Below are 24,594 nucleotides of genomic sequence, written 5' to 3'. Positions count from 1 at the left end.
TAGTCTATTCCTTCTCCAGGGGATTTTCCCGACCCAGGAATCGAACCCAGGTCTCCTGCATTGCAGTTGGATTCTTTACCAGTCAATAGCTACATGTTCCTATTTCAGTTAAAATTAAATCAAATAAAAATTGCATTTGCTCAGTTGCATTAGCCACATTTTAAGTGCTCCACAGCTACTTGGGACTAGCAGTTCCTGTGTAGGATCACACAGATATAAACATCTTTATAGAAGGTTTTGTAGTCTTGATGATCTAGAATGGAGGCTCAAAATGTAAATCAGATGGAAGGGAAGCTGGAATCATTTCCCAGATACCTCACCAGTCAAGCATCTGGGTACCACAAATCATCTTAACATAAAAATAACAATTGACACCATTCATAATATGATATACACACACAACACGTATCTGTTTTTCCCTGGAAATACTATTATTGTTCCAAACATCTTTTAGGCCATCTGCTAAAGTCAGTTGTAAAGATACACAAAGAGAAAATCAGTTTTATTAATTTATAGTGTAAATTAACAAATTTGAAAAAGATGCTGGATTACCCACACAATTGCTTCATCTCATACATATCTTAAATGTGAGTAACTTTTGGCTGTTAAAAAATTCATCTGAGAGGACAAGGCTATGTCACATTTAAGATATCCAAAATAAAGCTCTTTGGGCTCTGAAGACATGCCACAGAGAGAAGTGCCAAATATTTTTAAGAGATTCAGAATTGTATTAGTCTTCCTAAGGTAGTAAAGCACCACAGTGTGAGTAGCTTAAACAAAACATATTAATTGAGCCACAGTTCTAAAGGCTGTATGTCTGAGATGAAGGTATCAGCAAGGTTGGTTCCTTCTGATGCCTCTGAGGAAACATCTGTTCTGTGCCTCTCCCCCAGTTTCTGGTGGTTTGCTGTCCATCACTGGCATTCCTTAGCTTGTAGAAGCATCACCCATGTCTCTGCCTTTGTCTTTACATGGCAGTCTCCCTGTTTGCATCTGTCTCCAAGTTTCCCTTTTTCATAAGGACACCAGTCACATTGGACCAGGGGCCCATCCTTCTCCGCTATGACATCATCTTAACTAACTCTATCTGCAGGGACTCTCTTTTCAAATAAGATCACATTCTGAGGTTCTGGGGGTTAGGGCCTTAACATGTGAATTTGGAGGGGCCGAGAATTGTTGAAGCAGCTGAATAACTCAGGTTGTTTATTTTAAAGGGTAATCAAAATACTTGTAGTCATGCCCCACACTACTGGGAAATATTGTGTTTGGATGTTATCATTTTAAGCATATTGTGCTTAGTATCATTTTGACTTTGAATGAAAAGGAATATACAAGATATATTGAACAAAGAATTATTTGTTCAGTGTCTGTTGAGTTCCTTAGTGATATGCTGCATCTTTTTTGGGGGGTGAAATCTGAATATTGGTTGGTATCTATAGTAGGGATAGTCACCTAATAAGTTCAATAGTTAAAGTCTTGTTGATTTCATAAAACAGGAGGTTGTGCTAAATATTTCTAAGATAATAGTAAATGCAGACATAGTTGTGGATGTTCCAATACATTATAACTCACCACTAGGCTTTTAAAAAAAGCAAAACAGATGATTACAGACAGACATTTACTTATTGGAATGTGAGCCCCGGGGAGTGCTGCCTACTGGGATTAAAAAAAAAAAATTGCAGAATAAAATCCAAAGCCAAAATCCATAAAAAGCCCCAGATGATTACAGAATAGATGTGAATGTAGACATATGAATTGAAACCTATCAGTGTTCCTAGTGTGAACTTAATCTAATCCATTTGTTAATTCTTAGGAGTAGGAAGTCAATATGGGAAATTATTGGGCTACATTAATAATAATTTCTACCTTCTTTGGTGATTAATACTATTAACATGATTATAACCAATACTGATCCTTGAGAATGACAAAACATGGATGAATTTACATCTTCCTACAAAATCTGAATATGGACAGATTCACTTCAGTTTTGTTACTTAGTTGAGAAGCAGTTAATCAAATATTTAATGAAATTTTTTGCTTTAAAAATGCAATTCACTTTTGCTGGTAGTATTTTAATGAGGTGCTTTACTTCAGAATGTCTATAATTGCTGTTACATGAATTTTAAGATTAAAAAGAGCTACACTATTGTGCATGGGCAAATTGATGATCCATATTATTTTAAAAGTTTTTTTCGTATTTTCATCAAAGACTTTCAATAGCAAGCTGACAGTATCAGTTCTGGGATGTTCTATAGACAGACTTCCAACAGATATAGAGGTTCATTATATCAGAGTAATCTGCTTTTGCATTTTATAATTAATAACAGATGCTGATATTGGTAATGATACAGCACATAATTATATGTATAGCTGACTTACAAAAGTGGATCACTTAGTAGCTTTATGGCACAAATACAATTAAATCCATCATTAAAAATAAGAGTTAATTCCTCTCTGCCCTGGAGAACATGTTTCCTAATTGCAGTGTGCCCAGAGATTATCCACCTGAACTATGAGGGGTCTAAAAATGTAAACAAGTGAGAAACAGCTATTGGTATTCAGGAAATTTATTCTGTAATAGTAAGTACTAAAAAGAGATATTTTGATGTCTCCTAATATTTCAAAGTTCATCATTCCGAACAGGAACTAGACTTATTCATTGTTGCTCCAAGGTCCAGAAGTTACAGGAAGGAAATTTTGAATCAATGGAAGGAAGACCTTGCTCATCAAAATCCGTCCAATTGTGATAAAGGTTCTCTTGTAAAACAGTGAGTGTCTCATCACTAAAAATATTAAAGTCAAGGTCAGATAACTATGTCATTGGTGGGTAGAATGGATTTTTAAATTAAGAGTGAATCTGGACTAGATGAACTTCAAGGTCCCTTTTATCTTTCATATTCTGTAAGCTTAGAGATAAGAACTGACTTTCTTCCTGCAGTCTTTCTTCAGCAGTCTGAAATCAAGGAAATAAATCATTCTGAACCATCTGGTGGCCTGCATGGTCCCTGACCCAATAATATTTTATGACATATTTGAAATCTGTGAAAAATGACAGAGTGGAAATAGAGCAGTAATCACACATTTTAAAAACATTTTTATCAGAGGTATTGTTTGGTTTGGCACACAGCTCCTCAAATATCCGTAATGAGCTAACCACTTGTATAAAAGTACACATTCAAAAATTCACAGGTGAAAATATCTCTGACCATCAATTTGGTTCTGTCCCATTCATTCATTCAAAAGTTTTACTTACTGGTTTCCAAGTGCTCTTGTGAATGCTGAAGATATAGTGGAGAATGTTGCAGACAAAAAGTTCTCTTGCAGTATAACTTATATTCTAGTTAGACATTCAACAAGAAAAAAATAGCAATAAAAGATCATTTCAAGTGGTGAAAATCACTTTGAAGACTCTGAACAGGGCCATGTGCTAAAGAAAGACTTTCTTGGTGAAAGTGAAAGTGAAGTGAAAGTCACTCAGTCATGTCCAACTCTTCGTGACCCCAAGGACTGTAGTGGAATGGGCAGCCTTTCCCTTCTCCAAGGGCTCTCCCCAACCCAGGGATTGAACCCAGCTGCCCGCAATGCAGGCAGATTCTTTACCAGCTGAGCCACAAGGGAAGCCCAAGAATACTGGAGTGGGCAGCCTATCCCTTCTCCAGTGGATCTTCCCGACCCAGGAATTAAACCAGGGTCCCCTGCATTGCAGGTGGATTCTTTACCAACTGAACTATCAGGGAAGCCCTATGACAGAATTACTTAAGATAGGCTGTTTAGGAATGGGTTCTCTTAGGAGATGGCATTTGAACCTAGCCCAGTTGGTAACAGGGATTCAGCCTGGCAAAGATCTTTTGAAGAGTATCTTTTTATCCAAAAAACTGCAAGTGTAAAAGCTACCCCTCCTTCAACCTGGAGGTGGCTGGACCATGGATTCCTGACTACTTCCTACCCTCTAATTTGATTTTTAATGTAATCACACTCTCTAAATACTAGGTGTGAGACTTGGCTTCAATGAAACATCAGAGTTTAAGTTGGTAAAACACAGGACTAAGATGCATCTCTTTCTTCTGTCCCCTGCCAAGTTTTCCATCCTGTCAGCTACTAGAGCTCTAGACTTGATGGAGAATAATAAGAGAGAAAGAAGACTAAAGAAGGCTGGTAGAGTTAAAAGTTTGGGTAGAATAGGGGCTTCTTACTCCTTTCCCATGGGCCTTACTCCAAGCCCAACTCTTGGATGGGCTTCAAGAGAAAAGTGATACTGTTGTAATTGTTTTTGATATTTTGCATGCATTTTTCAGTGACCAGGATCCATACCTTTCATCAGCTTTTCTTGGGAAAAGACAGTATACCTAAAAGTGTGAATAAACACAGTTGTAGGGAATAGTTACAGTGTTTGCTATCTCAGAGAGAAAATGAAGCAAAAACATCCCCTCAAAAAAAATTGAAAAAGCATTTTTGTCCTCTGCATGCCACCTCAAGGAAAAGAAATGGATGTAAACAAGCTCACAACAGGCCCTACTTCAAAAGGACCAACTCAAATGTACAAGCAAAAGGGAGAGACAGTCAAGTAAAGTATACATCCCAAGACACAATCCTTTGTTTTGTAGTTAGGAGAAAGACTACTGTTCAGGGATGGACTGCTTCTTCAGAAATGTAGTTATTCACAGAGGTTATGTAAGGGCCAGACAGTGAGCTGGTTTCCACGAAGCTGTGTGCCCTTAAGACACTTTTTCTTTAGACCTTTAATCTTGACAAGTTCCCTGTGGTACTTGGTTTGAATAACAAATATTCTTAATACTTTCCTTTATGGCAAATAATTTTGCCCTCAACCATTTCTTCCTCTTTAGATGGTTGTTTGTTTCTTTTCTGAGTGACAGAAAACATCTATGTATAAACAAAGAGATAGAGGAGGGCAGGACTTCCCCGGTGGCTCAGCGGTAAGAGAATTGGCCTGCAATGCAGGAGATGCAGGAGTCTTGGGTTCGATCCCTGGGTCAGAAAGATCCCCTGGAGGAGGAAATGGCAATCTACTCCAGTATTCTGGCCTGGAGAATCCCATGGACAGAAGAGTCTGACTGGGTTACAGTTCATGGGGTTGCAGAGTCAGACACGACTAAGCCGGAGCCTGGGGGGTGTGGATATGAAGGGGATGCGTCTTTCTCTCTGAGTCCAGACTTGCAGGAAGAAGAACCGAGATTATGATGGTGTGTCTAGGTCTGCAGTCCTCTCAGAAAGTAAGTGGACGTGCAGAGATGCTCCCCTAAGTTAAAGAGGGGCAGCCATGGTGATCATGTGAGATGGCTTGTTTTGAGGTTTTTCTCTCAGTTGAGTGCTAACCTTCGGTGAGCTGAGCGTCAGGAATTCAGCCTTCACTGGGATTGGAGGTCCTGGCCCCACCCATCTTCTTTGCACCCTGCTGTCCTTGAAAATGATATTCATTTTATGATCTATGTGCATTTTTTGTGGGGAGGGGCAGTACTCTTAGCTCTCAACTCTTTTTGCTAATACTCTTCTCCTGTCAACATCTTCATTAGAATTAGAAAGGTGAGTCAGTACTATGTGTCTGCTTTGACTAATAGAAGTTTAATTTTATGATTTTCACACCCAACATCCTACACACATAAATATTATGTCAGCACTTCTGAACCAGAGGAAGAACGATGACAGAGTGTTGTGGGTACAGAAGGACAGGGTGGGGGATAGGGGTGTGGCCTTCTGGCAAGCTCTACCAAGGTATGGGACGGATTATTTTTTTCCCATGTCATCCTGCTCTTATGCTGCTAGTGGGACTCTTCTCGGGACCACATAAATTGCCATGCCCCACACAAACAAAATTAGGGGCAAGTGTTGCAAAAAGGAGCCAGGAAAGAAGAGGTAACAGCTCTGGCCCCTGGCCAGGTACCATCCAGTTGCACTACTGTGAAATTGGTTAAATCTGTGAAGGAATGATCGTCCCTTCAGTGGCTAGAAAAAGAGGTGGGAAGGAGATGATCCTGACCTGGGGCATGGGGAGAAGCCTGACACTGGGTGGGCGGTTCTTCACTGCCACTGTCTTTATAATGGAGTTGTGCAGTGAGAACGCATACAGCCAGTGGTGGATACTGGGCAGTGGGTACCGGCTCTCCAGTCTTCTTAAAGGCTAAGTGGATGTTAGCCAGTTGCCGAAAAACATCTGGGTGGCTTGGGTCCCTAAAGGATTTTTCAGACAGAGGCAATGGTGCAGAATTAGAGCTAGAAGCAGGACAGCCCAGTGGGCGCAGGGGGAATGGGGAGGTCTGGACAGGGCAGGCGCTGACTTATGAACAGCCCTGTATGTCCTGCTAATGCGTGCATTTTATCCTGAAGTCTGTGAGTAGTTGCCAGATGAAAAGACAAGTTCACCAATTTGAGGCATTGTTAAGAAAGTAAAGCTGAGGACAGAGTAGTTATGGGATGCTGATTTATTAATGATGATGTGCCATTTTCAGATAAACACACATAGAATCGCCTGAACGGTGAACAGTAGGAAGCTTTTCAAGTTCCATGGTTATTTAGATAGAATATCCCCAAGAAGTTTCATTCTCAGGGCTCCTTTATATAAAGTCAAAAACACTCCCTCGTGCCCGTCTGCTGACTTCATTATCTCCTCCGTTAACTGCCGGCAGGGATCGGGTTGACTGGGACCTGGGGTGATAGCTGTTTTATAATCCAAGCCTTGCAGGACCAGTTTGGGCTTGGTGGGGGGGGGGGCGGAATCCCTTTTATCTTCAAGCTTTGCTTGATCTAATCAGGTCTTGTACTATTCTGCCGGTTTTGCTTCTGTTATACAAATGCCTTCTTTCCTTTTTCTCTCTGTCTCGATGTAGTTCAATGGTGAGTTTCCTGTTACCTATTCACTATTCAAACAACTTATTTTTCCTTCTGTGCTTTATTAGGAGAGACTTGCAAATTTTGCCTTTAGAAGGTACCGATATAGAAAGCCATGATAATATTTTGACCTGAGAAAGTACCTCACAAAGTAACAATTTTAAATTTATGCTTTAAAAAACATCATTAGGTTGGCTTTGTAGAGTCTGAGTGGAGGTGAGAATTGTGTCTTGATGGGGTGAGAAGGGAATCAGGTAGGGAACTGTGCAGGTAATTCACGTGAGTGATTATAAGGGCTTGAATTCAGGTGTGCCATTGAGGACGGCAAGGAGAGAACGAGTGTGAAAGACATTTAAAGGGGGAGAATGAATAGAATGATGACTGGGGTGGGTGTGGGGGGTGAGTGACAGGGAAGCTGCAAGCACAGGGATGCTTGACATTGACCTGGACTCTGGAGAGATGAAGAAGTCATTTGTTGTGGGGAGCAGTAGGATTTGATTAACTCCATTTTGGAAATGCTGAGTTTAAGGTTCCTGTCAGGTCTCCATGTGCAGAAACCCAGTAGGAAGTATGAAGCTCAGGAGACAGAACTCAGCCAGAGATCTGGGTTTTGTGTGCCCTATTTAGGAAAGTGCAAGCTCCAAATACAATGGCTTGGATGAGGAAGAATTCTGTTTGTCTCTCATAGATCAGTCAGCTGGTCCAGGCTGCCAGGCAGCCCTATTGTACAAGTTTGCCCAGGGGTCTTGGGTGGTTAGACAGTGTTTTTTTAAACATTTTTCTTCCGCAATTGCTCCTGTTTTCCTTAAGTTGCAGTAGTGGGGAGGAGGAGGAAGTAGGAAGGGGAACATCCAGTGCATGAAGCTCTGCCCTCCGCACCTCTGCACACATTCCCTTGGCTTACGAGGCTGTGCTTAGCAGCAAGGGAGGCTGGTAAGTGTGGTCTCTGGATAGGAGGCTATGTTCCTGTAGAAAATGCTATGCTAGAAAGAGCGGAGAACAGACTAGGGCAAGTGGGATGTCTTAACAGGTTCCAGGTGTTATCAATATGTAGGTGGCAATAAATGCATGGGAGGAGGTAAAACTATATCCTGCGTAATATATGCAGCAAAGGACAGAAGTTGGGGAATGGCAATACTTAAGGGCAGAGAAGACACCTGTTGTAGGTAGAGAAGAAATGGAAAGCAGTGTCCTGAAAGCCGAGGAAGGAGAGGATTCTAGGAATGAGTTTTCCTTAGAGAGGAAGCTTGGTTCAGAGGTTAAGGCTAGGCTCCAAACTAGACTCTTTGGGTTAAATCTTCCCTCTACTTCTTGCTAGCTGTGTGACCTTGGGCAAGTTTTAAACCTCTCTGTACTTCATTTTTATTACCTTTAAATTGAAGATAACCAGAATACCCATCTCATGTGAGTGAATTAGCATGTTTACAACCCTTCAAATAGTGCCTGTTTGTAATATATGCTATAGTAATAGCTGAGAGTTAAAGTAAATTAGGGGTTGAAAAATACACATAGGATTTTTCAAATAGAGTCACATATAGAACTCTGAGCAAGCATTTTATATACATTATATAAATGTATATATAAGCCCTATAACATTTATTTGAAGGTGCTGTATCATTATCCCCATTTTACAGATAAGAAAGGTGAGGCACAAAGAGGTTCAGTGCCCTAGTCCAGTTTCACAGAGCTAGTTAGTGACTGAACTCAGATATATTTGATTCCAAAGCTCATACTTGTATTAGTCACTAAAATTTCAAGATGTGGAGTACATGGTGAGGAGCAAGCTAAGTGTTCATAGATTTTTTTCACTTCTAAACCTCAATTTCCTTATCCGTTAAATGAGGTAATAGTAGTATCTGCCTCATTATAATTTAAAAAAGTAAATTGGGCTACTTAATAAGAAACCCTTAGCAAATCACTTGGCACAAAATAAACACGAATCTTCAATGCATGGTGGTAGCTAATGACAATAATAACAGGAATTTATTAACACTTATTAGGGTAAATAGAAAAATAATGACCTATGATTAGATTTTTAACTAACCAAATTGCCCTAAATTTTGCTAGTAATGGCAGGAAAATATGCATTTTCTAGTTCTGTTTGTGTTGGCTGAAGGTAGATTTTAGATCAAGGTTTTGGGGACTTCATGTGGTTTATCATTTTGTTTTCACATCTTTCCAGTTCTTAAGGACAAACATTTAGGTGGACAAAAGGGCCCAGCGAGAGATGACATCTAATGAGCAGTTTGTATTTATGCATTTTCTGCCCAGACAGTGAACATCTGCCCCTGCCCCTCACCTTCCTGGGGAGAATACCACCTTCTGTGTTTTCTGACACTTGTTGCTTAGTCGCTAAGTCGTGTCTGACTCTTTGCAACCCCATAGGCTATAGCACACAGGCTCCTCTGTCCTTCACTGTCTCCTGGAGTTTGCTCAGAACCATGTGCATTGAGTCAGTGATGCTGTCTACCCATCTCATCCTCTGCCGTTCCCCTTCCCTTTTGTCTTCAGCCTTTCCCAGCATCAGGTCTTTTTCCAGTGATGGTTCTTCACATCAGGTGGCCAAAGTACTGGAACTTCAGCTTCAGCATCAGTCTTTCCAATGAATATTCAGAGTTGATTTCCTTTAGCATTGACTGGTTTGATCTCCTTGCTGTCCAAGGGACTCTCAAGAGTCTTCTCCAGTACCACAATTCCAAAAGCATCCATTCTTCGGCACTCAGCCGTTTTTATGGTTCAACTCTCACATCTGTACATGACTATTGGAAAAACCATAACTTTGACTATACTGATCTTTGTAACAAAGTGATGTCTGTGCTTTTTAACATGCTGTCTAGCTTTGTCATAGCTTTCCTTCCAAAGAGCAAGCATCTTTTAATTTCATGGCTGCAGTCACCATCAATGGTGATTTTGGAGCCCAAGAAAATAAAATCTGTCACTGTTTTCACTTTTTCTCCCTTCTATTAGCCATGAAGTGATGGGACTGGATGCCATCATCTAAGTTTTTATAATGTTGAGCTTTAAGACAGCTTTTTCACTCTCCTCTTTCACCCTCGTATTTTTGGTAAAAATGACAGATGTTCAATAAATGTAGTCTTTTAAACTTAGGATTCTGTATCTCTAATGGGGAGTTTGCGAAGATGAAATGAGATTCAAGGGCCTGTGGGTTTTTTTGAGATACATGAAGACTTTTTCTACTGCATTTCCTGTGTATGGGTTTGAGTAACTTTACTCTTAACAGAACAGAAAATCCTGGAGTAAATTTTGTTACTTGCTGTTTAATTTTTTTAAGGACGGGTTTATTTTCCTGCAGGGCTTATGATTTTCAGTGGAGAACTTTTGCTCTCACCTCTTTAAAGCTCATGAACTCATGAAATGCTATCACTCCGTTTTTCAGTTTTAAAATAAATAGGACTGAATGTTATTTATTTGTACCTGATAATTAACACTGTCATCTCAAACTTGGGAGTTATGTTTATTATGAAAAATCAGTTATGAAGATATCAATACTGGCATGTATTGGCACCTAGATTTTATTTATACTTTATCTTCATAAGCACATTAGAAGTCTGCCTAATTTTTTGATGTGGCCTGTGAATATTGAGTACTGAAAAGCCACAGGAGTTCTTCTAATTTTAGAAACTCATTTTGGAGCTTGATCAGAGAATAATTTCAAGTGTATAATTTCCTCAAGTGAAGTAAGGCATCTTGACATGCCTTCAGATAGATTCCAGGAAATAGAGGGATTAGTGATTTCTCTCAGATAAAAAAGTAGTGTTGTTATTTACAGTTGACCAGAATTTTAACATTGCAGCAAGCAAAGTAGGTTAGCCAACTTGTCTTATTCCATACCTTTGAATTATCTGAGGTTATTAATGCAGTGCTAACATGGCTTTATTTAGGAAGAAAACATATTCAAGGTAAATCAACTCAGTATTTTATTTTGAGAAAAGCAAATAAATGCAATTTAGTTCTTTCCTATTGTGAGTAAGAGTCTTTGTGAAATGGAATGCAGTTTTGAACTCTAACATTTCTGTTTCCTTTCTTGTCTCACTCAACAGCAAACACTCAACAGTGTTTGTGCAACTAAATATCTGTGAATAGTACAATAGATTATATAGAGACACATTTATATTTTTTCTTCTCTAGACTTAGTGTCTTGCTTTTCAACCAAAAATCCAAGTTTACACTGAAAAGTGTAAACGTTATTCATGATTATTTTACTGGTTCAGAATAAGCTCACAATTTGTATTCAGACTGAACTGCTTTGAAGAGGGTGTTGCAGAATAGGCCATAAACCCTGAAGCTGTTTCTATGAAGAACTCAGAGAGTGGCTACGGCAGACAATCATATTGTACACAGAAATCTGAAAAAACATACTCTCTTTTCAAGAAGAAGAATATTCATTTGGAAAGTTAATCCTTAACTTTAAGTAATTGTGTAAGCAATTCTCTGAAATTCAGCATGATCCCTAATAGGCTGCAAGTTTTTACAGTGTCTCCTGAATTACCAAAGAAATATTAAATTATATGCAGTGTAGAGAGATTTGTGCTTTATTTATGTGTTTACACCTTGTATCTTTTTTATTAAATGATTTAATGCAACATACATCAAAAAGGCACAATGGATGAATAATAAAAATAAGATCTATTTATTGGATAAAGCTAAATAAGTCCTAGAGAAGTAATGTAGAACATGATTAATATAATTAACATTATATATGAAATATTATATATAAAATGTTATCTATAAAAATTGTTAAGAGAGTAAATCCTAAGAGTTCTCATTACAAGGTAAAAATGTTTCTTCTTTTTCTTTTCTTTTATATCTATATGAGATGATGGATATTAAGTAAACTTATTGTGATAATCATTTCATGATATATGTAAGTCAAACTATTATGTTGTATGCCCCAAACTTACACAGTGCTGTGTGAATTATAACTCAATAAAACTGGAAGGGAAAAATACGTAAATAGCAGTGGAAAGCCAGGATTAAAGAAAGAGTAATTGGACATGCTTGATGTGAAGGCAAATGGGATTACTGTGGTTGATTTCATATTTGTCCTTGAGCTTTCTGAAAGCCCAGGTGAAATGACACATAATCGTCTGGATCATTTTAACGTTTAGAGAGCATGTATTCTAGTTTTTCAAAGGGAGCAAAATTCTAAAGTATTTGCTCAAGTGCAGTTTTATATCTACCACTCTAAAATACCTAGGTAAACACCTTCAATATTATTTTTCAAAAATTTTATAGAGTAATTTCTTATGATGTTCTTCAATATCATTAAAGTACACTTCAGTGGAAAATAATATGTAAGGGCACAGGTTAATATATTGCAGCATGGCAGAATTTGGTAGTCTGGTGTGATATTTAGATATAAGTTGAAGTACCTAGAGATGGCAATTGATATTATTTTAAAGAGTCTATAGATAACATCTCTTTCTGAGGGGTTTTTGATAGAGAAGGACAAAATATAATGAATTCTGATGACAAACTTAGTCCTAAACTAAATACATACATTCTGTCTAGTTTGGGAGTTATCTTTGTAAACTAAATGAGGAAGTAATAGGGCTGATTTATTTATTAAAAATTGAGGAGTCTAACTAGGACCTTTGCTTTGAATAAACCACCTTTACCCTCTTTGACATGGAGATAATTTTCCAGTCCAGTGATCTCTAAGGAGGCCAGGTTCTGACTATGAGCCATAATGATACAAACCTATGTCCCCTCTTCTGGGGGAACTGAAAAGCTTTTTTCACTGGGGTCCAAATCCATTCATGACAGCCTGGATTGTCTTAATATTTTATTGCATTTTCTTGTGTGGCCACTGAGCTTTCCTTAGATTCCCAGAACCAGTAAGTCTCCCAGACTTTGCTGAGGAAGCATAGAGCCTCAACATTAGCCAGTGGTGAGATCTTAGGGCCTTCGTAGTTCTTTCTTGAGCATGTGCTCAGTCCTGGGCTTGAGCATAGCCTTACTCACATGTGTAACTTTCTAGATCCCCACAAATATGTCAGAACTTTGCCAAAACCACAAAGGACTTCACTTTCTCCAGTTTCCCCCCTCTGGCTTCTGACTAGCCCATTGTGTGAAATTATTATCCCGCTGCCTCAGGCAGCCGCAATATTGAGCAGTTGCCTGTGAATGCTTTTGACAAATACTCCCCAGAGGGAAAAAGACTGTTGCCCAGGTTGAGCTGCAAGTCAAGTCAAATAAAGACAGCCTTGCTAGTGAGCTCTTTCAGGGAGCCACCAGATAGGACAAATAATGACAGGTCTCTGACTATGGGTCTTTGAAGGCGCTCCGACCCTTTTCTGTTGCCTTTGGTGGCTGCCAGACCACTGATTTTTACCGTAATTGTGGGCTGTTTATTTTCAAGGCTCCTGCAGAGCGGGGGAAGGGGCACGGGAGTAAAGCAAATTAAAACGCCACAAAGCTTGCTGTTCTTACTGAGATTCAGGTGCTTCTCTTGAATAAGTGCTCCTCAGATTGCTGCAAACATTTGGTTAATTTCCAGAGTTCTAAAAAAAGTTGATTCTGACAATTTTCTCTAGTGCTTTCATTGCTTATGTGGGGGAGAGGCTATTCAGAGGTCCTTTTTCTGCCGGTTTTGTGGATGTTACTCTAGAAGTGCTTTTTAGCCATATTTTTACAAACAAAAAGTTGAACTTTTTGACTTCTAAGTTCCCCTCCCACTCTGGAACATTCACTGTTATCTAATGTATCACATTCCCAAATATCCTAGATGATATAATTTACTGTATCTTTGTTTTGGTATATGTGGTTGTTTAAAATAAAATTGAAACAGACTTTACTGGATGCCAGAGTATGAAGCACAGTCAATTTCTGCTTTGTTTTAATAACAAATTAAAAAATATTACCTTTTCTGCATAGTTATTCAGCTTAGAGTGAGCTAGTCTAAAAGGATGGGAGATCTTTACATGCCAATGGGAAGAACTATATGGGTAAAATTTAAGCACCAGAGACTGCTGAAAAGGTAAAAATCAAATAATAATTGACTTATTTCATAAGGTTGTATCATTAGCATATGTATTTCTTGAGTAGTTTACCTTTAATTGTGGAATTTATTTTAATTGTTCTTTATTCATTAAAGATCCATTTTTGTACTAAGTACTAAAAACATAGTTGAGGAATCAACTAAACCATGCAAAGCCATTTTATATCAATTTCTTTGGAGATGGATATGATGATCTGTGCTGCATTACTTAGCAATGATGCTAAAGGATATGTTCACATAAACTAATTTTCCAAATGTCTGAAGCTAAACCTTTTTAAGTATTTTTGGTGTGCCTCTTTCCAAACTATGTTAAAGATTTCTTTGCTTCATAAGGAGATTGATCTAAAGCCTCAGTGGCAAACATTCATTTTGGATAGTTACTTCACTGTCTTGAGAAACACTGACCTCCACCGTCGCTGTTACAGGTGGGCAAGGATTATTCCGTCAGTACTCAGTGGGAACACAATGCCATGCTTTTGGTGTTTTATTCTCTAAAAGAGTGTTGTACTCATACTTGTCCATTAATACCTGCTTTTCATAGATTCTGCATCTCTTTTAATTTGTGCTTTCTAATCTTCTGTGGGCTGATATACCAGATAAATCTGATCCCAACTGAGCTCTTACTATATATGAGATCACATTCTAGGTGTTTAATTGTGCTTATTCATTTTATTTTCCCAAGATCACAAACAGGCTGGCCCCATTATCATTCATGTTTTCATACAAGAAAACTGAATCACAGATTAAGTAACATGACCAAAGTCACAAAGCTTATAAATAGCAGAGCAGGGATTTGAATTCAGAATTCTGGCTCTGCAGTTCATGATCTATATGATGTCATATAAGGATGTTTGTTAGAATTATGTATAAGCATAAGTGCAAATGGGTTCTGATGAATTACCTGAGCAGAACTCTTTGAAAAATACTTGAATGTCGGTGACTGTCTTTGTGTCATTTATTGTGGTTTCTCACTCTGTGTGTGTGTGTGTGTGTGTGTGTGTGTGTGTGTGTATTAACAAGGTAAGATGACTAGAGAAGTTATTTTGTTAAAGCAGTGTTAAGTATCAATAGCATTACTTATAAATATTTTAACTTCACTTTTGGTGAAGTTGATAAAATGTTGCTAATGTTTTGCGGTTAATTTGCATTACATGGTATACCAGAAAAGGTAGTTACTGAAATGTGTCTGTGACTAGTTTTAAATGATTTTTTTTTCTTAAGACTAATGACTTATTAGGGTATAGTTATTTATAAGTGTCTTTGGAAATGTAAGTGTTATGTATTATGTATTCCTCTTCTCCACTATAATGCACAAATTAACAGTAGGCTGATTCAGTAGCCTTGGTTTCCTTGATTTAGTTGAGTTATTTATAGAATCTGGGGAAGGAAACAAGAAGGCAGTTATTTTAATAATTAAAATTTATTTTCAAAGAATCCACACTTCTATCTCCCATCCAGCTGCTCACAGGGGTTCCCTATCGAGAGTCACTATCTTAAAAGTTTGTAATTCAAGTTGTTTGGTTCCACTAACTGATGGATGATTTTTTTTTTCCCACTATTTTGATCCTCTGTAACAGTCAGAGGAATATTGACCGTATTATTTCTTTTACAGGGTTGTGGGAAGAAAATGTATTCCTTTTTGAGAGGAACCAAGCAACTGCAGGTGCTGAGGTTTCTGGGGATCTCCATTGGAGTGACACAGATCCTGGCCATGATTCTCACCATCACTCTGCTCTGGGCTCTCTACTACGACAGACGGGAGCCTGGGACAGACCAAATGATGGCTCTGAAGAACGACACCACTCAGCACCTGCCTTGCCACTCAGTGGAGCTGCTGAAACCAAGCCTGTCGAGGATCTTTGAACACACATCCATGGCGAACAGCTTTAACACACATTTTGAGATGGAGGAATTATAGAGACTGTCAAAGAAGGAAACTACAAATTTATTTCACTGGACTTGTGAATTTTTTGAACACCCACTTAACTGTTTCAGAAATGTGTAGAAATGAAAATGTTGCCATAAAAGGATACCCAAGCACATAATGTTCCACTCTTTGAAAGGAAGTGGGAAAAATTCTATATATTATAAAGCACCACCTGGACAGTAGTTGATGCCTTTTGTAATGCTGAGGACAGATCTGAACCCACTTTATAGCCTGTGCAAGATTTTTACTGAACACAGTTATGCTTTGAGGTTTATGCTTTGGCAGAGTTTGACCAGCATTTCTGCATCCATGTAAATGCGCCAAAACATGCTAGGTGGAGTTGGAGCTCCAGTAAAGTTTGATTTATTTCCGTAAGCTTACTAGTATATAAAGTTCCAAATAACTGCTAACATAGGAAGTTAGACAGTACTAATGATTTTTATTACTTGGTGATATATTCTTTTGAGGAGAAATAGATTATATATAAGTACACTCTGAAGATTGGTGACTACCTAAATGTGATTTTTGCTGGTTACTAAAAATATTCTTACTACTTACAAGAGCAAACTATAGCATTGTCTCAAACTGATCAGGGATATATGTGTATATGAGTCTATATTAAGTCTGTATAATTCAGTAGATTTCAGTTCTTATTAAGAATAACAATTGTGAAAAGGATAAATCCATACTGTATAGCACCATTATTTTAACCTTTCCTGTTAATAGAGCTTTAAAATTCTGTCTTGGGTTTATATTACATACATAACTGTTAACTTAAATACTTAACCACTAATTTTGAAAAATTACTCATGTGATACAAAGGAATCATTATAATTCAGAATGCAGTCTAGTTTCTAAGAAGTATTAACAAAAAAAGTTTACATGTAACTTTAATTCATTCACCAAAACCTGGATGTTATCCTTCTGCCAAACTGAGACTCATTTTGACACTAAACACTTTATAAAGGAACTTATCTTTGCTTTCTCCAAACCAGAAGCAGCAGTCTCCAAGTCTCACTATAATTCTGCAGAGAATAGTTTTCCTTTTCTCTAGCAAAAAACCAAGAGAATCTTAAAGTAAGTGACAATTTAGCTAGAGATTTTTTTTTTTTGCCTTATTTCACTGATTAAGATACTGTGGTGAATTACACAGATTATTAAATTTTTTACAAGAGTAAACTATATTTATTTGAAATGGGAAAAGTGCATTTTACTGTATTTTGTGTATTATGTTTATTTCTCAGAAAATAGAAAGGAAATTAAAATGTGTCAATAAATATTTTCTAGAGGGTAAAAATTTGCCTGTGTCTAATTTTTATACTTTATAATCACTTTCACAAACTATTAGCAAGGGGGAAAATCTGAGACAACATGGTTGAATAAAGTAATAATAACTATCTCCAAAACCCAAAGCTACTCTGTAAGAATATGTATCTTCACTGAAAAATGACAAAAAGATGCCCATTTTCTTTACAACTTTTCTTTTTGAGCTAAAATGATAAATAATGTAGTTGTCTGATATAGTACAAAATATGCCCATTTATGTCAAATTTTCTTCTCACTGTTTTCATATCCCAGTTTCTTAAAGTAATTTTCTAAAGAAAATGAGCCTAAGGAATACAATATTTGAAATCAACTGCTAAGTATCATCTTTACCATAATTTAAATAAAAATTGAGTAGATAACTTGCTCAACCAGAACCATAAGCATCCCCAGGATCCCTTGTGGTACAGTGGTTAAGACGCCACACTTCTGCTGCAGGAGGCATGGGTTTGAGCTATAGGTCAGGGAACTAAGACGACACATACTTCACATGTGCTAAGTCACTTCAGTTGTGTCTGACTCTGCGATCCCATGGACTGTAGCCCACCAGGCTCCTCTGTCCATGGCATTCTTCAAGCAAGAACACGAGTGGGTTGCCACGTCCTCCTCCAGGGGATCTTACCAACACAGGGATTGAACCTTCATCTCTTACGTCTTTTAGCTGGCAGATTCTTTACCAGTAGCGCCACCTGGGAAGCCCACATATTGCATAGTGTGGTCAAAAAAAATTAAAAAAACCCAAAAACGCAAGTATCCCTTTTTCTAATTTCTTCAACCCCTCGACTTCCTATCATGTCACCTAAAATGCCAAGTAATTAAGACAGCTATGAGTATTATTTGAATTATTTGGATAGTAGTCTAATTTAGCTACTTCCCTTTTGACATATCTTACAGTCACAGAACAAGCATACATTATGTTGAGCTCAGTAAAAAAAAAAAAAATTATAAATAGTTAATTTCTAAATTTTTGATGTATTACCTGACTTAATATTCTCAAGAATACTCGACATAAATTTAGACAATCACTTCATGCACTTATACACTGCTTAATGGGACCAAATGACATTTATAGCAGTAGACAACAAAGGCTTCTTATGGTAGCAGGGCACCTGGAATAATAAAACTGCAAGGGACTTTAAAAAGTGTATTTAATACAGTGGAGCTGAGGGAATTCACTGTTTGGGCGCAATGAAAACAAATAGCTGTTTCTTTGCTATTTTTAAAATCTTTATTTTGTAAAAAAAAAAAAAAATCAGTATTTCTTATAGTAAGAAATTAAGATTATTTTCAGACTAGTGAATAGTCAATTCAAAATGCCCTGGAGATTCAGAGATGACAATAAAAGATGGTATCTGTCCCCTTACATTGTAAAATCTGGTGGTACTAGCCACCAATGAGAGTAATACAAGAATACTCAGCTAATGGGGCCCTGTTTAAGAATATGAGATCAAGAAGGTAGCTTTCAACCTGAGTCAGGAAAGAAGAGGGGAGCTTAGCTAGCTCAAGCAGAATATTCCTGGAGCCACTAACTCTGAGCTTAAAAGATTACATTATTTGGACTCACAGAGTTAGCAAAATTATGGTAACTATGGAGCAGGGGGAAGGATGGGATAAAGGGATGGTTGGGGAGATTGAAATCAACATGTACACACTGCTATATTGAAAACAGATAAGAAACAAGGACCTACTATATAGCACACGGAACTCTGTTCAATGTTCGTGACAGCCTGGATGAGAGGTGAGTTTGGGGGAGAGTGGATACATGTATATGCATGGCTGAAACCCTTTGCTGTGCCCCCGAAACTATCACAACATTGTTCATTAGCTCTACTCCAATACAAAAGATAAGAAAAGATGTTCAGGTCATAAAAAATTCTAAGAAGTGGAAATGGTGCTGCAAGTGTTGGGGGAAAATGGTTACACTGTTTGGAGGACAGGGCCTGCCATTCAAGGCACATAGATGGAGCTTAGCAAGCTTGAAGAGATACCATGGGAAAGGTGGTGGTGGTTTAGTTCCTAAGCTGTGTCCAATTCTTGCGACCCCATGGACTGTAGCCTGCCAGGCGCCTCTGTCCATGGGATTTCCCAGGCAAGAATACTGGAGTGGTTGCCATTTCCTTCTCCAGGGGATCTTCGCAATCCTGAATCAAACCCAGGTCTCCTGCACTACAGGCAGATTCTTTACCAACTGAGCTACGAGGGGTCCATGGGAAAGGGAAATGGGAGAAGTTTGGGTTTGGGGACTTCGTTCTGTGACCTCAATGGTGAGCTACTGAAGTATTTTCAGAAAGAGAAGTGATTTGTGCTTGGGGAATTTAACTGGATTAGCCTCTTGAGAAGCTGGGAACAGGGGCACAGGTACACCCACTACACAGCTCTGTGGGGTGGGCCATCGTTTCGCTGGTGTCCGTTAAGGAGTGCTTTGGAGTTGCAGGACCCTGTAGTCTCTTGAAGGGCTTCCCAGGTGACACGAAGTGGAAAAGAACTCATCTGCCACCAGATGGAGCAGCGGTAAAGAATCTGCCTGCCAAGGCAGGAGATGCAATAGTTGCAATTTTGATCCCTGGGTCAGGAAGATCCCCTGGAATAGGAAATGGCAACCCACTCCAGTATTCTTGTCTGGAAACTCCCATGGACAGAGGAGCCCGGCAGGCTACAGTCCATGGGGCCGCGAAGAGTTGGACATGAAGCCTCTGGAGAGGGCCAGGCTGATTGCTGGTGTCCTACCGCAGGAGACAGCAGAAACCTCACTAGGGCAATGGAAGTCAGAAAACGCAGCGCAGAGTACACATGACAAAAGGGTGAATCCTCAAAGATTGACAGCAGACTGATCTTGGGGGGTATGAGATGAGAAGTGAGAGAACTGAAATGTCTAGATTTCGTACCTGGGAAATTGGCTATGGCATTAACCTAGACAGAACGCTGGAGGGGGGAACCAGTGTGTGGGAAGGTAATTAATTTGGTTTGGGACATGCTGGGTTGGACATGCCTGCAGGACATGCAGATGGAGGTGTCTACAGGCAGCTGTAAATTCCCGTCTGGAGCTCAGGAGAGTTCACTTCAAGCCTGAGAATTTTTATGCACTGCTTTCCTATCTCAGGAAGCCTGACAGAAAATGGGCTGAGAACCAAATCTTATATGAGGGGAATCTTAAGCAGCACGCTACAAGATCTTTTTGTTTCAACTCCAACACCTGCGTGTGAGTCAAGGGAGGTAAAGAAAAGAGAAATGAACACACCACTGAATCTTCTGTAGCAAATGGAGCCGCCTCCTTTTGAAACAATACTGCCAACTGCCACGTTGCCTTACCCGACCCCACTTCCTATCTTTCCATGATTTACCAGTGACTGTCTCTCCTAAGAGCTGAGGTTTTATTTCCTCATGTGCGCAAACACTGACAGTGTCCACCCACCTTCTAGAAACACATACGGACAGTCTTCAATATCATCTTGGAAGCTCATTTATTTTCTATTATAATATGTGATTATTGCAGCCATTCTTAGTCGCATGCACTCATGGGTGCCTACCGCTTGCCAGGCCAGAAGGTGCTACACGTTTTCCACATTTTTTTTCTTTCTGCTGTTCACAACTTTTTCACAATCTACAGCATCATTAACCTCATTTTACACATGAAAAAGGACTAGGAGAGACTGGAAAATACATTTACGTGGTAAGTGTGGCCCTCCATCTTCCTCCCTCTCAGTTTTGTGATGTGGCATCTTCACCAGCCTGTGGGGAAGTTCAGCTCATGCCTCCCATAGAAAAGTCAGATCCTCTCACATGTGAATCAGTATCTCCAGGACCAATTTGTCTCCAAATTCTGTTACTTCGTCCCTCAAAACGACTTTTTTGTCTAATAATTTCCTTCTTCCCACTATATTCCCAGAACAAGTTCAAATGATCTAAAGCTTTGTTTGAAGTCATAAATTGTTCTCCCCACCCCTTGTTTCCTCCCACTGATGTGTTTTGCACACACAGCCAACTTAATTTCTTTAATCAGTTTTACTGAAGGTATATATATATATATATATATTTATATATCCTCAAGGACGAGATCAAACCAGTCAATTTTAAGGGAAATCATCCCTGAATACTCATTGGAAGGACTGATGCTGAAGCTGAAACTCCAGTATTTTGGTTATCTAATGTGAACAGTTGACTCATTGGAAAAGTCCCTGATGCTGGGAAAGATTGAAGGCAGAAGGAGAAGAGGGTGTCAGAGGATGAGACGGCTAGACAGCATCACTGATGCAATGAACATGAACTTGGCCAAACGTCGGGAGATGGTGAGGAACAGAGGCCTGGCGTGCTGCAGTCCATGGGGTCGCAAAGAGTCGGACATGACTGAGCGACTAAGCACACACACACACACACACACACGTAAGTATTAGTTTTGAGAAATATACATATATACATATTATACATACTAAAGCACACTGGGTCAACGAGCCTCAGAGGTGACTGGCAGCCCAGGTCTTGCCTGGCTAAGTGAGGACTACAGGGAAGCAATAGCTCAGCACACACTATATGTGTAATATACAGCGGCTCACACAAAGTAGAGTGACTTTATATTTCATAAAACACACGTGTGTGAGTAGCCCGAGGCTTGCTGCCTGAGGATGTCAGAGTGTCAGACACCTCTCCTGCTACTGTGCTATGCCATGGTGCTCCCCTTGTTCACCTGGTCCCAAATGACACGCTCGACTTCCACAATTCAGGTGGCAGGCTGGGGGAAGGGAAAAGTGAAAGGGGAGGAGGCTCGCCTCTTTCCTTTGAGGACATGCGCAGAGCCCACAGTGCTTTCATTCACATATCATGGCTGGAGGGGTGAGTGGGAAACAGTCTTTGTTCTGGAGACGCATGTATCCAGTTAAGCCAGGAAGCTCGATGACCATAGAAAGAGAGGCAAGTGGGTGTTTGAGTCCATTAGCCATCTCTGCTGCATGCCTCAGTGTCTGCAGAATAAAATCTTCCACTTAAACTTCTTTTTCCAAATCTATCCCCTAAAACTTTCCCACTTGCCCCTGTATACCACCAGATGGGCCAACCATGGTTCCCTCATTGCCTCCACCATCCCATACATCCTGGCCTCCTTGTCTTTGCACATTATGGTGCTTCCCTGACGTCCATCATCGCCATAGTTCACCTTGCACTCAACCTTCAGGTCCCAGTGCAGCAGCCCCTCCCTCTCTGAAGCTTTCCCTGACCACTCCACCCCTTAGCCATCCTTCCTTCTCTGAGCTCAGTATTTATTTGTTGCTACTCTGCTTCTTGCATTTTCCATTTTATAATATTATTTTTCATTGATAGTATTAGTATTTTTTCTTTATATATCTGATCTCACTTGAGGGAAATTATTATACCATTTTGTATCCCACTCAGCCTTTTGCATAAGCCTAGATATTGTTTCTTATATATGCTATAAATCACTATGTATGTGAATTAATATATGCATGAACTGTGAGTTGGTTAAATGAATCAAAAGCTATTGTCCAAAATGATTCCAAGAAGGAGAAACTGCTCTAAAGGACGTTGTCTATTCTTGAGTGAGATGGGACACTGGGTTATCAAAGGCTAAGTACTTATTTAGCTATAAATGGATGTAGATTGGATCTGCAGAATGTGTTTAGAGCTTAGCCAAGTCTTACTAATGTCTGAGTGAACTATCAAATTGTATTTGTGGTCTAATCATATAATAGTGTCTTAGATTTATAAAATGCTTTTATGCCTAACTCGCAATCCTTTAACTTTTAAATCTACATTTATTTAACTGGGAGTGTGCAGAGTAAAAGCTGAGTGCACCTCCTTGAAGAAATCTCTGGAGAGCTGGAGGTTGGAGCAGATCACTACTAATGTTGCAATTTCCATGTAAATTCCAGAAAGCAACTTAAAAAAAAAATGTGGTAATCCAAAATTTTTTGCTGAGTACATCAGAGTGTTTGATTTATTCTTCTCGTAATCCCAATGAGGTCAGTTTTATAAAGCTAAGGTAAGTATGGATCAGTGATGTTAAGAAACATGCCCAGAATTATATGGCCAGTAAATGATAGGGTTGGGGTTTTAACAGACTTTTTAAAACTCAGGGTCCATGCTCTTAACTGCTTTATAAGAGAGCTATGGCTTCCTGCTGTTTTGACTAAGATCAATTGTAGAATGGGCCTTTCTGGGTGACTCAGTGGTAAAGAATCTACCTGCCAATGTAGAAGATGTAAGGTTTAATCCCTGGTTCGACCTCTGGGTCAGGAAGATCCTCTGGAGTACAAAATGGCAACCCTTTGCAGTATTTTTGCCTGAAAAATTCCATGGACAAAGGAGGCTTGTGGGCTACAGTCCACGGGATTCCAAAGAGTCAGATATGACAGCAACTGAGTACACTGTGGAAACAAATTTCCTAAATTGTTTTTAATTTATTGGTCATGGCATATTGTCAATTTAATATCTTGCTCAGTTTTACTAACTTGTGCTTCTTCCTGATTTTGTGTGTATGTTCAAAAGTTATATTCATTTGTTTCATATGTGTGTGACACATTCATTTTTGATAGATATTATCAAAAGGACAAGTTAGAGTCCTTTAAATATATTTAATTAAAACTTTACATTGGTTTAAATGTGTGGAAGGTATACATACTGTCTTTGTATAAGAAAACAAATTCTTTAGTCTATTGCTATCAACATTGAAAATGTAAAATAGGATTTCTGCTTCCAGCCAAGATGGAATAACAGGAACCAAATTCACCCTTCTGCCTGAAATAAACAACAATAACAAAATATTTGAAACATGGATTTCAAAACACTGAACATCAGGCAAGAAAGGATAGTGATCTATAAGGCTGGTAACAAAAGAGGTGAGTCCTATGGTTTTCCCAACTCATTGCCTTGAGAGAGCTTCCAGGGTGTGGCGAGAGGATGGCGAATCTAAGTATGGCCTAGAGAACTTACAATGAGAAGAAATGGAGCTCAGAATACAGGGAGACTAGGGCACTATGAGTTTGGAGGACTGGGTAATGAGGAGAGAGATGGGAAGATATTTTTAATAAAGAAATTTTTAGAGATGAAAACTATAAAGTGTGATGTGAAAGATATGCTGGATAGAACTAACAGAACACTAGTCACTATGCATTTCAGGATGTAGCAATATAAATTATGCCAAAAAGAAACCAGTGATAGAAAAAAATCAGAAACATTGAAAAGTGCATCTCTGAACTGTGACAAGTTCAAATGGTCTAACATACATGCATCTGGTATCCTCAAAGGAAAGGGGCAAAAGAAGGACTGGAATAAATGTTAGAAAAAATTTCCAAGTTTGATTTTTTTTTGCTTGTTTCTAGTCCGACTTTATTTATATATTTATTTTTGAAGCTAATTACTTTACAATATCATACTGTTCCTGAATCAGAAAGATTATTATTAACATAATAATTTGTCCTCAGTTGATCTTTTGATTCAATGTAATTTCCATCAGTATCCCAGAAAGTGTTCA

The 24,594-nt window shown here is 38.8% G+C and overlaps 1 protein-coding gene across 2 annotated transcripts in view; it reads left to right on the top strand.

The window, feature by feature from the left end:
* TSPAN12 (tetraspanin 12) overlaps nucleotides 1-17,077 on the top strand; it is a 66,238-nt gene extending 49,161 nt beyond the window's left edge. For both annotated transcript variants that reach the window (XM_065938731.1, XM_065938732.1), the window contains one exon: nucleotides 15,477-17,077. In XM_065938731.1, the coding sequence (XP_065794803.1) occupies nucleotides 15,477-15,782 (306 nt within the window). In that variant the 3' untranslated portion in view covers nucleotides 15,783-17,077. The remainder of the gene's footprint in view (nucleotides 1-15,476) is intronic.
* Nucleotides 17,078-24,594: the final 7,517 nt, after the last annotated feature.

Source organism: Muntiacus reevesi, chromosome 6 (assembly GCF_963930625.1).
Source record: "Muntiacus reevesi chromosome 6, mMunRee1.1, whole genome shotgun sequence".
NCBI lineage: Eukaryota > Metazoa > Chordata > Mammalia > Artiodactyla > Cervidae > Muntiacus > Muntiacus reevesi.
Note: the sequence above shows the minus strand (reverse complement) of the source record. Positions and strands in the feature narration are given on the sequence as shown.